A 14,919-nucleotide genomic window follows, 5' to 3' on the forward strand; every position below is an offset into this window, starting at 1 on the left:
TCCTCAGGTCTTCCAACTGCGAGGCAGCAGCGCTACCCACTGCGCCACCATGCCACCCTATATGAAATTCTCTACTTATAATTTGCGCACCAATATCAATTGGTCGCTGATTCATGAACGACGAAGCCATGACTGGATTACTTCCACGCACCGTCACTGATCACGTGTGTAAACTAATCCTTGTTTACACAGAACCTGCTCCGAGCAGGTTTGCGGATTAGGATGTGTTGCTATGACAACACTTCCAGAAAGAGTTTCGAAAAACCGACAGATCCAGGATCAGGCCAAATCGTCAACAATTACATACGGCTAAACGACTAATCCACGTACGAAAAATACCCCCCTGTTCTGTTACCAAGCCTCTGCCCCTGACTGATGTTTACTCGATCATGTTGGCCTCTCTTGTAAGTCCCTTTGGATAAAAGCACCTCCTAAGCAAACAAATATAAATTTAAAAAGCACAAATGAAGGGCGAAGCGGGAGTATCGTTGCTCAGAAACGGTAGGTTCGAATCTCACGTCCGGTTGTTGTCCGTGTGTAGTCTACATCTTGTCTTGGCTAATCTGTGTTTCCGACCACACTCCTCCCAAACTGAGCAGTTTAAGTTAACTCGCGACCATATTTGTCCTATGTGGGAGAGGCCCTGCAGTGGACTGGCGCCTTTCTGTCTTGTGCCCGCTATGCTAACGGAATTGCCATCTTTACCAATCAACCCCGACAGGTCGGCGAATGTTATATTATGAGAGACAACAGGAAGAGACTGGCAATTTGTGTTAAAGTATTCAAACATCATTTCACGTCCTGAAAAATAGATGACACAAATATAACTAGGTATATAATAAGCCAGCCAGGAACTCTCCCAGTAGAGCGGCAGCGAAGGAAACGGCCGCTATTCGTATTTCTTACGACCACATTATAGTGACGGACCGGATACAGCGTGCTACAACTAAGGCGAGAGGTGAAAGCGTGAAGAGTTGAAACGTCTTTAAGCAAAAACAGAGTCTGGGTTGGCATAAGTATCAAGGAAAGCAAATAAGTAGGTGCTGCACCAATTTACGTCTTTAGTAAGTAAAACGATTAACAGAATTTTCACTTTCGTTTCTGCCAAAACAAGTGTCTCGTTTAAGCGGTATTTTTTGGAAGAATAAATATCTGGCGAGTTTAATGTTAGTTTTGAAACCTAATTTTTAAAGCCATTCTAAGATTAAATTTCATTGTCACAGAATAGGAGTACAAGAAACAAAACTGGTAAAATACACGGATTATAGGTGTACATTATTGATGCGCAATATGAACTGCTTGCGTTAACATAGTACAGTAAATATTAAACGGCGTATTATTTTTCATTCTCTGTTTTAGATGTAATCGCAGTGTTATATTGCCTTCTTGTCCCTTTACTCCGAGTTCGACGCATCTAATAACCGTATAATTTTTTTCAGTTTCGCCACGAGGTCCCGATACAGTAATGTAAACTGATTGGCCAAACGTCTCGTTAATTTTTCCCCAATATTGCCATGAGGTGCTAGATATAGTGTTCAAAAACGCAGCACGGTAGGTAGTTCCTGCAAATGCATTTTCTTAGATAAGACTGTAGTAGCGTGTGATCGAGAGTAGGCTGAGGGAAAGTTAATAGCATTGCCAGTTTAAATCTATTGGCCAGTTTTACAGTGCGCATTTTGACACTGAGCAGCAACATCACAAAACGATTTATTGAACACGTTATACTACAGGTCTAATCAATGTAACCTGTTTTATTATTTCTAATTTTCTTTGTACAGTCTGACAATTTATATTTTTGCTTCTTGATTATTATAATCAATTACTTGTATTTTTTATTTCCTCTTCAGAGAAATACAGCCATGTTCAGAAAGCCAACATTGCAGGTAAAGCTCGAGTCAAAAAATGCCAACACATTGTCAAATATTTTTAATTTAGGTTTTTCCTTCTACTTAAAACCTGATGTTCACTTTAGATCTTTTCCTTTGTTTTTGTAATTTTTTCACTATTAACACTAAATCAAAAGGTGTGTGATAGATATGCCGGGAGATGCTAAAAGAATAATGAAACATATTTTTTGTAAAGGATGTACAGTACAAAAACTGTTTAAATTAGACACGATGTCACAACTAATAAGTGTTTTTAAACTTTTAGATTATTAGGCACTGCATTAGATGCCAGTCAAATGAAGCCAACTCTCTTATCCTGGAAAGATGTGAGTACCATGTGTTTGTTCCACATTCATAAATGGTTTCTTTTAAAACAGAAAAAAATAACCAGTTTATGACCACCTATTGATTACCTTGTATTTACTCCATATTTTATAAACATCGATAAACCAATGTGGCAAGAAAACGCTGTTCTGTTACATTACCTGAAAACACAAACTTTATAAGCACATAAATTCTCTGATGACAGTTATTTTTGTGTCACATTAGAATGATAGGTCAGGAGTTGTTTTGCTGAACAGTGGTATACATGACATGATTTCTTTTATACCAAAGTTTTATTCTGCTGCAATTGCTCACAGCATATATCTAATGAATTAATCATACAGTAAAGCACAAAGGAGCATTATATGCAATCGGCAGTCTAGATTTAAATCTCAGGACTCATTGCTATTAATGTGGACTTCATGTATTACTCCTGTGTATGCGTTGTTTTTTTTTCTCCAGGTATTGTTTTGTTCCAAAATTCCAAAGGTTGTGTGTTACTTTGATTAACGAGTCTAAAGTTTTACACCCAGTACTGAAGGGGATAAGTTATAGCTATACACAACTCTGAACTGGATTAATCAGCTTTGATATTGTTGAATCTTGTGTCATTTAGATAGTAATAGAAGCTATCAAGTCGGAAGATGATAAATGAGAAAACACAGTGAAAATGTGTAGTCAGTAGTGCTTTCTGATAATAATTGATAAAGTGGAATTTCATTTTAAGGAAGCATTATTGAAACACATTTGCTAGAAAAATTAAAACTGTTTAAACACAGTTTTCTGAGAGTTTATACCTTAATGCTATGTGCTGAGGATTTATCTACATTTACTTATTTGGCTGGTGCCTTTATCCAAGGCAACTTACAACATTTATGATACAATTTGTTACATTTCTTTTGGTTTTCCAATTGGATCACAGGCAGGTCAAGTGACTCACTCAGAGTTGCACCGTATTGGTAGCAGGATTTGAACACACAACCTTAGAGTTTGAAGTCCAAGACCTTAATGACTGCACCACACTGGCCGATATTTGAAGGCACTTACGAAGACCTTCTTTGTTTCACAGTGTGAGGAGATTGTTTTTAGGTATCTCCAGACTGTTGTGGCCTAATTAGTTTCAAATAATAATCCATAATTTATTTTAAGACTGACCTGGCTTATTTCTGTAGGTCGGTAATCACTGTTGCAAAAGTAAAATACTAATTACTTAATGTGTTTGTCTTTGGTATCAAGCTGAAAAAGTCACTTCCATTGTATCCAAAACATCATGTTTGCTTACAATCATTTTGATAGATACATAGAACTTTGTCTTTTTATAGAAGATTTTAAAATATATAATAAATATAAAAACACACACCAAGGTCTGAATACACACCAGAATGACTAAAAAGAAAACTTCTGACTTGGTAGTCATGGTCACAGTGAGGCGTTATGCAGACATATTGCTGTTGGTGTAAAGCAGCTCCAATAGCGTTTCTTCACACACTTTTGCTGAATAATCTGTAGGCTGAAATGTTACAGATTCAGTAGGTAAATACGTTGTAGTTGGTAAACTGCTTTCAAATAAGACAATCCACAGCTTGAAGCAGTCCTATGCATTTGGACAGCTGTGTCTTTTCAGTATATATTCAGTATGTCTTGTTTATTGTTGTGACATCTGTTGCACTTGTGACCAGTCAGTGGAAAAACCATTTCATACACTAGGATGAAGGAAAAAAACTGAATTTGGTCCCAAGAAAAATCCTGCTGGTGTGCTTCACTTTGGGAAACCGAGCATCTGCATTATTCCTTTCCCACTGGATAGAAGAGAGCTGTCAACAATCATTAAATACTTTATACGAATATAAAATCAGTTCAAAATGCCTGTTCCTAAAATATACTATATATTGTTTTAATAATGCTTTAACTTTATAAATATGTGTAACTGAATTTATAAATGGGATGAAACTTGACACCTCCCTATCCCTGAAATACTGTCAAATATACAGTACATAACCCTATGCAGTTAGAAGGATTCCTGCATTAAATAAGACACTGTTTTGTGGTTTACACCACTTGCTGTCTAAGTGTGTTTTTAGGTTTAATAGTTAAAAATGAACGAGAGAACCTGAATTGGATATGTGAGTGGTAACCTTTAAAAATATTAAGGCAGTAAGATGTTTGAAATGTGAATAGAGATTTCAGTATTTTAAAACCCTGGTAAAGCGACATGTTAAGTAATGCAAACGGTATATATGTCTATCCACTGTTTCAACTTATGAATTTCTATACAAAAATTTTGTTAGTTTTACTTCACTCCATGTATTATATATTTAAATGGATGCATTTTGACTGGACAGTAATTAATGTTTAGTATGCATTTGACTTTGATATTTAAAAAATTATTTAAAAGAATCAGTCATCTCTCTGTCTCACTTCTCTTGACTTGTGTTTATGGCTTAGCTATGAATAGAGTTCAACTACTAGGACGAGTCGGACAGGACCCAGTCATGCGTCAAGTAGAAGGCCGAAATCCTGTCACCATTTTTTCCATGGCCACAAATGAAATGTGGCGATCAGGTGAAGGAGAAACAAGTTTTACAGGTAATTAGCTTCTGCCTGATCAATTTGTTTCTTGCAGCAGAGTCAGCCCAGAATTACAGCAAGTTCTTTCAGAGTATTACATATTTAAATATATAATGCAGGGAAATTTTAATCATAAGATTGTCATTCTTTAACCCTGGTAGATTTTGGCTGGTGTTAATTAAAATTAACATCACATGTTTTCTAGTTACTTTTATATCATAACACAGTTTCAGATTTTTTTACATTTTTTTTTATCTTACTATGCTTTTTTGATGATTGTGTTTTGTGTTGTTATTAACCTCATCATTTAATATATCTATACAGGCATAGTAGAAAAGCATAAAAACAAAAAAAAAGGCATTTTAAATATTGTTAATGTAGCAGAGCAATGTGTGTCATTTAGCATATTATAAGTAATTTATTTTAAATGAAATGTTCTTTTTTTAATAGAAGCCATGAAAATCTTTGTGAGTATATTTATTATGTACATACATATAGACACACATATACACTTCTTAACAGAATTGGCTAAATGGAGTACATGAATAAATATTACCTCCTTATGCATGTTTATTAGTCTCACTCTGTGAAGTGACTGTGTTATTAGCACAGCATTAAGTTAAAGAAGGAGCTGTTAGCTGGACTCCTATGTGTTTTAAGTGGCTTTGTTCTGAAAAATTAAATAGTCCTCTGAGAAGGAGTGACACAGGTGGCGCAGTGGTAGTGCTGCTGCTTTGCAGTAAGGAGACTGGAAGATTGTGGGTTCGCTTCCCGGTTCCTCCCTGCGTGGATAGCACTTTGAGTACTGAGAAAAGTAATGAATTATTATTATTATTAGAGTTGCAACTGGAGAATAGTGAAATGTCTGAATTAATGCTAATGGCGTACAAAAAAAGGGGGTGTGCCTCAGAATAAAAATGTCTGTTTTGGAATGTTAGAATGGATTTGTAGGTGTTACACATAAGTTAACTGGTTTGGATTGTAGTAATGTTTGAATATATTACACAGACAGTGTGGTGTAGTGATTAAGGAAGTGTACTTCAGACACTGAGGTTGTGGGTCCAGAGCCCACCACAGACATTTTGTGACCAAGATCAAGTCACCTTTTCATCTTTTTGTGCTTCAGTTTTTTGTTTTTTTTTTTTTAATTTCTAATTATCTCAATTTGCCTTGTATAAAGGCCTCAGCAAAATAAGTAAATGTAAATTTCCATGAACCAGCCTGATTGCTCCAGCCCTCCGTGTTAGTTCTTGAAAATAGTGATTAGACAGGTTGACTGCTTGTAAACACATTTGCAGACTGAACATGATGTTTATTATAATATTGAATATCACATGTTATTTAAAGTTAATTAAACCAAAGGATGAAGGGCTGCTTAAGAGTATAACCCTAATAAGCCAATGTAATTATTTTATTACAACACATAATATGAAACGTTTGTCTTATCCATGCTTTTTTTTGGCATATTTAAACCTAACTATTGTGTTGTAATAGCTGTATCCTTTTCCTGCTACTATTTCTGTCTTTTTCTCTGTTCTTCTGATACATTCTTTATACATCACTTCTTGAAAAAGGTGTAGTCATCTAATATTTCTGTCTAATTTCCTTAATATGTTATTCTTGGTGTTTTAGGAGATGTAACCCAGAAAACTACATGGCATCGCATTTCTGTATTCAGACCAGGCTTACGGGATGTAGCATACCAGTATGTGAAAAAAGGGTGAGTGGCACATGTCAGCTTCCAATTTTTTAAAGTTTGAAGTACATTTAAAATATAATTCTGTGCATTTGTATTTGCTGTGTGGCATATCAATCTAATGTAAATATTTCAAAATCTTAAACATTTAGTCTTGTTAATATCACTGCTTAGTATTGTGATTATGTTGCTGGAATAAGATTTTGGACTTCTCTGCTTAACCTGTTATCAGTGCAGCCTTCTCCATCAGAAGTGGTATGAAAATGAAGTAAAGGCTGGACATGATCATTGAATCTTCTTTTGCAAGAGTTACTTTTGTTTTATAAATTACTTCTTTTCCAAGGCAGATACTTTATTGATCCCGAGGGAAATTCAAGTACCAGTAGCCAAGAATTAATTATATTAAGTTAAATACAAACACTTAAGCACACAATGCACAAATAACAAATAATGCTATCACAGTACACTAGACGGTACATACAGTAATGCCAGTGCAGTAAGAATTGTGCAACAAATACTGCTATCAAAGTGACAGTTGACACATAATATTAAAGTGACTTAATGTCAAAATAAAATAAAGTGAAATGCCTTTGCTTATAGGATAATAACGAACGAGGAAAAAAAATAGTATATAAAGTATAAGGTATGTACTGTAAGTACAAAATATAGGTACAAAATATGTGTTTAATACAACACTGGACTTCTCAGTCATTAATTCTGTGAGATTTTCTTCCTACATTTTATGATTTTCCAAGCTTAAGGCTGATTTATGCTTCTGCTTTCGAGCCCACGCTGTAGGTACGCAGTAGTTGCCTTTGTCTGTTCTGCAGGGTAGTCTGATGCCCACCTCCTCAAAAATGTGAATGCATGTCACATTGACATGAACCTTGCGCAGACTCCTATAATTCTGATTAGCCAGTTGGTAAGTACTGTATGTATTTCCTGAAACATGTTTCCCTTCATCTACAAGTTTGTAAGTCAGCAAATGTATGAAAAAGTGGGAAAAATGTGAGGGACAAATACATTTGCCTCTGCAAGAAAATGTGTAGCAAGAGGAATGGTGATCCTGAAGTGCAAAAACTGCCTGCATTTTTCATGGATCATTTGCTATTTTTGTGTGCCACAAACACTTTATTTCACATTGTGTCTTCTTGATTTCATTATTTTCATATTTCATACAGCTTCTCACAAATGTTTTCCATTCATTACAAGTGAATTTCTTAAAAATGCTGGACAAACGTGGGTCACGTGCAAAGGCAGTCACAAAGTAAGAAAAAAAAACCCAAAGCAGAGAGAATGGGAATTTTCTTGCAAAACTGTGGCATCTGATAAAAGTTGTAACCTTTTTCCAGCAAGGTTTGCTCTCTCTCTCACTCTCTGTCTTTCCGTTAAATAGTTAAGATCCAAAGCAGAAAAATGTGCACTTCTTTAACAACAAGCCATTGTCATCTTCCACTCCAAGTCCTGATTTGTTTATAAGTCACTTTACTATAAAGAACCTAAAGAGGACTAGTGTGATATTTGTAAAATCTGCCAAGAAAAGCTTAGATGAGGAGAGTATAAACAATTACTTTTGGTATGAGGTTTCACAGAAAATGTACAGGCACATTACAAAGGTGGAACACAATGGTTGTAGACTTAATTTAACCTTTCAACTTGAATGGACAGAACCACACAAGTGTGTAGTCCTGCATGCATCCTTCATATTGCATGTGCACTTTGGAGTTTCCCTTTTGATTTTTTTTTTCTTTTAATTTGGGAAAAAGAGAAAATTATTTATTGCTCAGTAATACATTGGTTAGCACTGTTGCCACACAGATCTAGTAGCCTGGTTTAAATGCTGTGCATATCCATTTTTCATGTACCGTTTATGTTCTGTCCCTGTGTTTGTGTGGATTTTCCTCTCACATCCCTATTGCTGTGCAGGTTAGGTTAATTTTTTAACCCAAACTGGCCCTGTGTGATAAACTGCCACTGTATCCAGGTCTTCTTCATGCCTTGTGTCCAGTGGTACCAGTATAGGCTTCAGACCACCTCCACAACCTTCTTCTGGATTAAGCAGATTTAAGAATGTCATGTGATGTCATGAATGAATTAAATGGAAACATTTTCCAAGACCATTAGGCACTTGACTGAGCCACAGGGGTGGGCTTTGTGTGCAAGCGAGCTGAAAACCAAAACCAAAAAAGTACAATATGTGTAGTGCAGTAACAAGGCATAAATAAGGAACATGGGTGTATTGGACTTCACAAATAGAAAAGGGTTCATCTGTCTGAGGTTTCATGTTTTAAATAGCAGGACAGAATGGAAACAAGAAAAAGAGGATGACATTGCGGTTGAACTTGCTGTACCTGTTAACCCTTTGTCCAGGCAGTATGTTCTGGCTCTCAGAAAAAGGGGTGAGCACAGTTGTGCTGGAAAGTCGGCACTCAGGCAGTAAGTTCGAGGTGCCAAGCAATTTTTATTTGTGTAAATTGACATGGTCTGGTAATGAAATCAGTAACGGCAATCAGCAAGTCTGACATACCCTCTGACTAGAAGTCACATAATGTAAATTCAGCTTTAGTAGCCTTTCATCAAAGCATCACTTGGATAAGTATATGTATAATAAATAAATGTAATGTAAAAAGCCTGAAGTTACAGAAAATATTATCAGAAGGTTTTGTTAAATTTTGATCTTTGGAGTACATAAATATGTTTGGTGTGTTTCCTGGAAAAGAGAAGGATAATCGGATGTGAGGAAGTAAGTTGCATGTAATCAAATGTGATGTGAGGCCTGTTCATTGGTTGAGGGACATTCTAAATACAGTTTGGTCCATAAATATTTGGACAGAGACAACTTTTTTTCTAATTTTGGTTCTGTACATTACCACAATGAATTTTAAATGAAACAACTCGGATGCAGTTGAAGTGCAGACTTTCAGCTTTAATTCAGTGGGGTGAACAAAACGATTGCATACAAATGTGAGGCAACTAAAGCATTTTTGTAACACAATCCCTTCATTTCAGGGGCTCAAAAGTAATTGGACAATTGACTCAAAGGCTATGTCATGGGCAGGTGTGGGCAAGTCCGTCGTTATGTCATTATCAATTAAGCAGATAAAAGGCCTGGAGTTGATTTGAGGTGTGGTGCTTGCATGTGGAAGATTTTGCTGTGAACAGACAACATGCGGCCAAAGGAGCTCTCCATGCAGGTGAAAGAAGCCATCCTTAAGCTGCGAAAACAGAAAAAACCCATCCGAGAAATTGCTACAATATTACGAGTGGCAAAATCTACAGTTTGGTACATCCTGAGAAAGAAAGCAAGCACTGGTGAACTCAGCAATGCAAAAAGACCTGGACGTCCACGGAAGACAACAGTGGTGGATGATCACAGAATCATTCCCATGGTGAAGAGAAACCCCTTCACAACAGCCAACCAAGTGAACAACACTCTCCAGGGGGTAGGTATATCAATATCCAAGTCTACCATAAAGAGAAGACTGCATGAAAGTAAATACAGAGGGTGCACTGCAAGGTGCAAGCCACTCATAAGCCTCAAGAATAGAAAGGCTAGATTGGACTTTGCTAAAGAACATCTAAAAAAGTCAGCACAGTTCGGGAACAACATTCTTTGGACAGATGAAACCAAGATCAACCTCTACCAGAATGATGGCAAGAAAAAAGTATGGAGAAGGCGTGGAACAGCTCATTATCCAAAGCATACCACATCATCTGTAAAACACGGTGGAGGCAGTGTGATGGCTTGGGCGTGCATGGCTGCCACTGGCATTGGGACACTAGTGTTTATTGATGATGTGACACAGGACAGAAGCAGCCGAATGAATTCTGAGGTGTTCAGAGACATACTGTCTGCTCAAATCCAGCTAAGTGCAGTCAAATTGATTGGATGGCGTTTCATGATACAGATGGACAATGACCCAAAATATACAGCCAAAGCAACCCAGGAGTTTATTAAAGCAGAGAAGTGGAAAATTCTTGAATGGCCAAGTCAGTTACCTGATCTTAACCCAACTGAGCATGCATTTCACTTGTTGAAGTCTAAACTTCAGACAGAAAGGCCCACAAACAAACAGCAACTGAAAGCCGCTGCAGTAAAGGCCTGGCAGAGCATTAACAAGTAGGAAACCCAGCATCTGGTGATGTCCATGAGTTCAAGACTTCAGGCTGTCATTTCCAGCAAAGGGTTTTCAACCAAGTATTAGAAATGAACATTTTATTTCCAGTTATTTAATTTGTCCAGTTACTTTTGAGCCCCTGAAATGAAGGGATTGTGTTAAAAAAAAATGCTTTAGTTGCCTCACATTTTTATGCAATCGTTTTGTTCACCCCACTGAATTGAAGCTGAAAGTCTGCACTTCAACTGCATCTGAGTTGTTTCATTTAAAATTCATTGTGGTAATGTACAGAACCAAAATTAGAAAAAAAGTTGTCTCTGTCCAAATATTTATGGACCTAACTGTGTGAAATGCCTGCTTAGTATATATATATATTTTTGGGTGCTTCGGTTTGATGTTGGCTTATTAAACAAAAAACTGATTAGCAGTAGCAAACTGTTGGCCAAACATCACATAATTTTAGGCATTTTCAGATAACAAGGAATAAATGCTGACGGCTGACTTTAAGTGTTTGTTTTTTCTCCATTCTCCTGCTCTTTCAGAGCTCGTGTTATGGTTGAAGGCAAGATAGATTATGGGGAGTATGTGGACAAAAATAATGTGAGAAGGCAAGCAACTACGATCATAGCAGGTGAGAGCTGCTTATTATTATACTCAAGTATGTGGCTTCTACTTCTAATTTTACTAAATATGAAATAATGTCAGCAGTGAAGAACTACCCCATTTGTAGAGTTTCTCTAATTATTTATGTGGCACAACTACCACATTTTTAAAATAAATACAATCTTATAATGATAAAATGTTTAAAACCCTATTAAATAGTGTGATTTCCGTAATTTATAAAGAAACATTCATAAGATATTTATATTTTGCATAAATGTGAAAGCCATTTTACATATTATGATGGATTCCAAGTCAAGAAAACATGTAGAAGAAATTTTGTAAATTATAAAGCATTTTATGGATGTTAGAGATTATTCCATGATATAAAGTACTTCATTCAGAATATGAGCTTCTATAAAGACAAGATTTAGCTTTCCTCTTCAACCAATGCCTGACTTTGCATCTGTTATTTTAGAATTCTAACTTGTATTGTACTACTTATAGCTCAGTAAAGTCCCCAGCTATATTTTGTGTGTTGGTATGTTGATGCGTAAAGTGCAGTGTAGAAGAGGTGATGTTTCTCGCATTCTTTTCAGTTGCACCATTTCAGTACAGTCAGCTTGAAATCATAAAAATTTCATTTGCACGACCACTTTAACTTGCTACTTTTTTTGTTTAGGGGTAGGGTCATTGCAGTACATGCTATTTAATATTTAATACGATTTAATTTTTAAATTTCACTTAACATCCCCAAGTCCTGTTTGGATTACACTGGTAACAAGCTGAGGAGAACTTCTAAGACTTCCAGCTCCTCCCAGGGTAATTCCCATGCCAGTTGACACGTGTTATCTGCCCAGTAATACAAAATGAAGCTTTGGTGTTGATATGCAGTTTTGTGTTTGCTGTTTATTTGTATCATGTCTTCTGTCCACCGATCTTGATTCTAAAGAGTGTTGTGTAACTAACACCTGGGTGGTATGGGAAGCAACTTTTTTTTTCTCCTCCCCATGATGGCAGTTGTTTACTGCGCAGTAAACTTCCACAAATAACACTCATGTTAATTGATTTTTGTCTCATTAACTCCTGGACACATATGTTTAAAAAGAGCGAAGAAAGGCTGCAGGTCCTTAACATTAACTCAACAGTTTGGTCTCCTGTTGATTGTTAAATTCCTTTCAGTCCATCAAGCTTGTTTAGCCAATAGTTGTCCCAGCAACTCCAGGTACTTCTTACGGACTGTCAAGGTTTGTGTTTCAATCACACGTCTCGACAGTTTGTTCTAGATTTCCCACATCCCTTGGCATAAAGAAGTGCTTCCTTGCTTAAGTCTTAAATGCTCTTCCCCTTAATTTCCACTGATGTCCTCCAGTATGTCCTCAAGAACCCTACAGTTCTCTGTAACTTCCTTGAGCGATGTAGTCCTTTACAGCTTTATATACGTGTGCAGCTCTTCACAGGAGGCCCAATTGGGCAATGTTGAGTGTAAACGGATCTCTGCCATGAGCAGCTAGAAATGAAAGTTGTGGGTAGGGTAGAGTAGGGCATCTTGAGATACACCTGAATTCTGTTTCTTTTACATGGACCTCCTTATTTGAACTTGCCCAGTTTCCTTACGGTTAATTTATTTATTCCATTTTTCATCTTGAAGATTTAGATAGTGTTTTTAATAAATATATAGTTCTGTGCTATTTATTTTATCAAAGTAATGTTTTCTTTTTAAGGTCACATTTTAGAAACCATTTATGCAGGAATCCAAAAAATTCTAAAGGTTTCACAGTTATGTAAATTTACATGCAGTAAAAGACATGAACACTCCCTTAAATTAAAAAACAGACCTACCTTTTTTTAGTTCACAGAATGTCCAGAATGTGTCTCACTGTTTCTTTTATAATCATTTCTTTGCAGATAACATTATTTTTTTATCTGATAATCTGAAGGAGAGAGAATGAGAACATTTGTACCTGAAACGAGGTCCTCAGATGTTTGCTTTAACACTATTTTTTAGTAAGCATCCCACTTTCGATCGGCCTATTTGAAAAGGAGAAACAATGCAGCATCCATATATAGACTACTCCTGTCAGAAGTGTGTGATTGGTAAATTCCATTCTTTATTATGACCAACTAATATGAAAATGCTCAAAGAAGCAGCACCTTTGAAGAAGAATAATCAAGAAACGTGAAATAATAGATGAAAACAGCTACTTGGATCAAAAAATGCTAGTGAAAACATCACTGATATGTATACATCTGTGAATATTTATTTTAGGTCCTGTACTGAATTTGTATAACGTAGATTGCTGTATTATAGAATATACTATTTTTGATATATTTTTGTTTCAAGCCAAATCTAATAATGGCAGAAAGCTAAGGCTCAGCTAGACTTTTGTTCTTAATGTTAATTTACATATACAGTATACAAGTATACTTCCTTAGCATTCCTTTCCTTTCCTTACACAAGCCTTTGCTGCTTATCAGGTTCTCATAATTGAAATTTTTAGCACTTCCGTTCTGCTGATAATGTCATTTTTAGGTTCCCCGCAGATCTATTTAGCTGTACAAGTCAGAACCGGCCCACTTTGAATTAAGGCTCCTTTTTAGCACTTGGCTGACATACTTGGACCCCCCGAATGTGTATATACTTCTGCAAGCCAGTAATGAGAGAACTGGATTGTTTCTGTTTTCCTGTAAATCATGCAGGATCCTGGTTTTCTCAGTTTGTTAACTAAGCTTGAATAGTTTACACTCATTCACTATATACATTTTATCTTGGTTTAATTCTGTGTCTGTTTAGTTAATAAAAAAGAATTCATGTTTCTGTTATTTACTTCATTATTGCCAATCAGTATAAAACAATAAAATTGTGATTTAAACAAAAAAAAAAAAAAGGTTTGTCCTTGATTTTGAGTTTTTCCTTATTAACCCCTATTTTACTGGCTGTCAACTGTTTTCTATTGTGAGACAACTCACCAATCTGCTCCTCTCTCACATAAAGGCACTGCAGTAACCTACTAATTGAAAAAGGAGTTAAAACAGATATTACTCCAAATTGTTTTATTTTTCTAGTGCTTGAGATTAGTAAGGCTTCACCGATAACTTTTGAGAACTCAAGTAAGTGTATTTAGCCTAGTGATCCTGTAAAAGAAATAAAAGATTAAAGTGCTCAAGAGTTTCCACTCATTTGCACAGTGATGATATGGAGACTTCATGAAGACTGCGGAAGTTGTTGGGATAGAAAAAAACCACAGACAGATCTTCCTAACAATGAGTAGCTTGGTGAATAATGTAGGCCATCAGCACATTTCTTGACATTTGTTTCCCCCCCCAATTGTAGCCTTACGTAATTGTAAAGTGACACAATCAGGGCGATCTGAGATTCCCCATAACACAATCAAACAAGTTCAAGTTTGCCTCAAGTCACTGAGGTAGGCTCCTGTGTGAGAGCTGACAATGGCTGAACACCAACCTTAGCTGAGACTAGAGAGGTCTACACTTCTGGCATCCTGAATGCATTTTTTTCCTATACCCTTTGGACACAGTGGGCTTTTGCTGTGAAGATTCACCACAGTTCCAAACATTTTGCATGCGGAGGTAATGGCTGTTGTGGTAATACAGTGGTGTCCCAGAGCCTTAGAAATGGGTTTGTAACCTTCTCCTGATGGGTAAGTTTCAATGATTGTCGTCATATCAGTTATTCCTACAAACCTTGCAGTGTCTACTTCACTGT

At 36.4% G+C, this 14,919-nt stretch overlaps 1 protein-coding gene across 2 annotated transcripts; it reads left to right on the top strand.

The window, feature by feature from the left end:
• The first annotated feature begins 885 nt into the window (after window positions 1-885).
• On the top strand, window positions 886-14,008 carry ssbp1 (single-stranded DNA binding protein 1). Of its 2 annotated transcripts, none has more exons than XM_028803610.2 (7): window positions 886-1,064; window positions 1,848-1,883; window positions 2,152-2,212; window positions 4,656-4,796; window positions 6,411-6,498; window positions 11,135-11,223; window positions 13,101-14,008. In XM_028803610.2, exons 2-7 carry the CDS (start codon window positions 1,860-1,862, stop codon window positions 13,142-13,144), a joined length of 447 nt encoding a protein of 148 aa, XP_028659443.1. In that variant the 5' UTR covers window positions 886-1,064; window positions 1,848-1,859; the 3' UTR covers window positions 13,145-14,008. The 2 variants fall into 2 exon arrangements, with proteins under 2 accessions (XP_028659443.1, XP_028659461.1); XM_028803628.2 differs by having other exon boundaries at window positions 886-1,036.
• The last annotated feature ends 911 nt before the right edge of the window (window positions 14,009-14,919 follow it).

The sequence above is a fragment of the Erpetoichthys calabaricus genome, chromosome 1 (genome assembly GCF_900747795.2).
Source record: "Erpetoichthys calabaricus chromosome 1, fErpCal1.3, whole genome shotgun sequence".
Lineage (NCBI taxonomy): Eukaryota > Metazoa > Chordata > Cladistia > Polypteriformes > Polypteridae > Erpetoichthys > Erpetoichthys calabaricus.

Excerpts from the sequence above, each read along its gene's own strand:
- ssbp1 (XM_028803610.2), top strand. The coding sequence starts at position 1,860 with ATGTTCAGAAAGCCAACATTGCAG. Across the intron at positions 1,884-2,151 it reads TCAGAAAGCCAACATTGCAG|ATTATTAGGCACTGCATTAG; the intron begins GTAAAGCTCGAG and ends TTAAACTTTTAG. Across the intron at positions 6,499-11,134 it reads TACCAGTATGTGAAAAAAGG|AGCTCGTGTTATGGTTGAAG; the intron begins GTGAGTGGCACA and ends CTGCTCTTTCAG.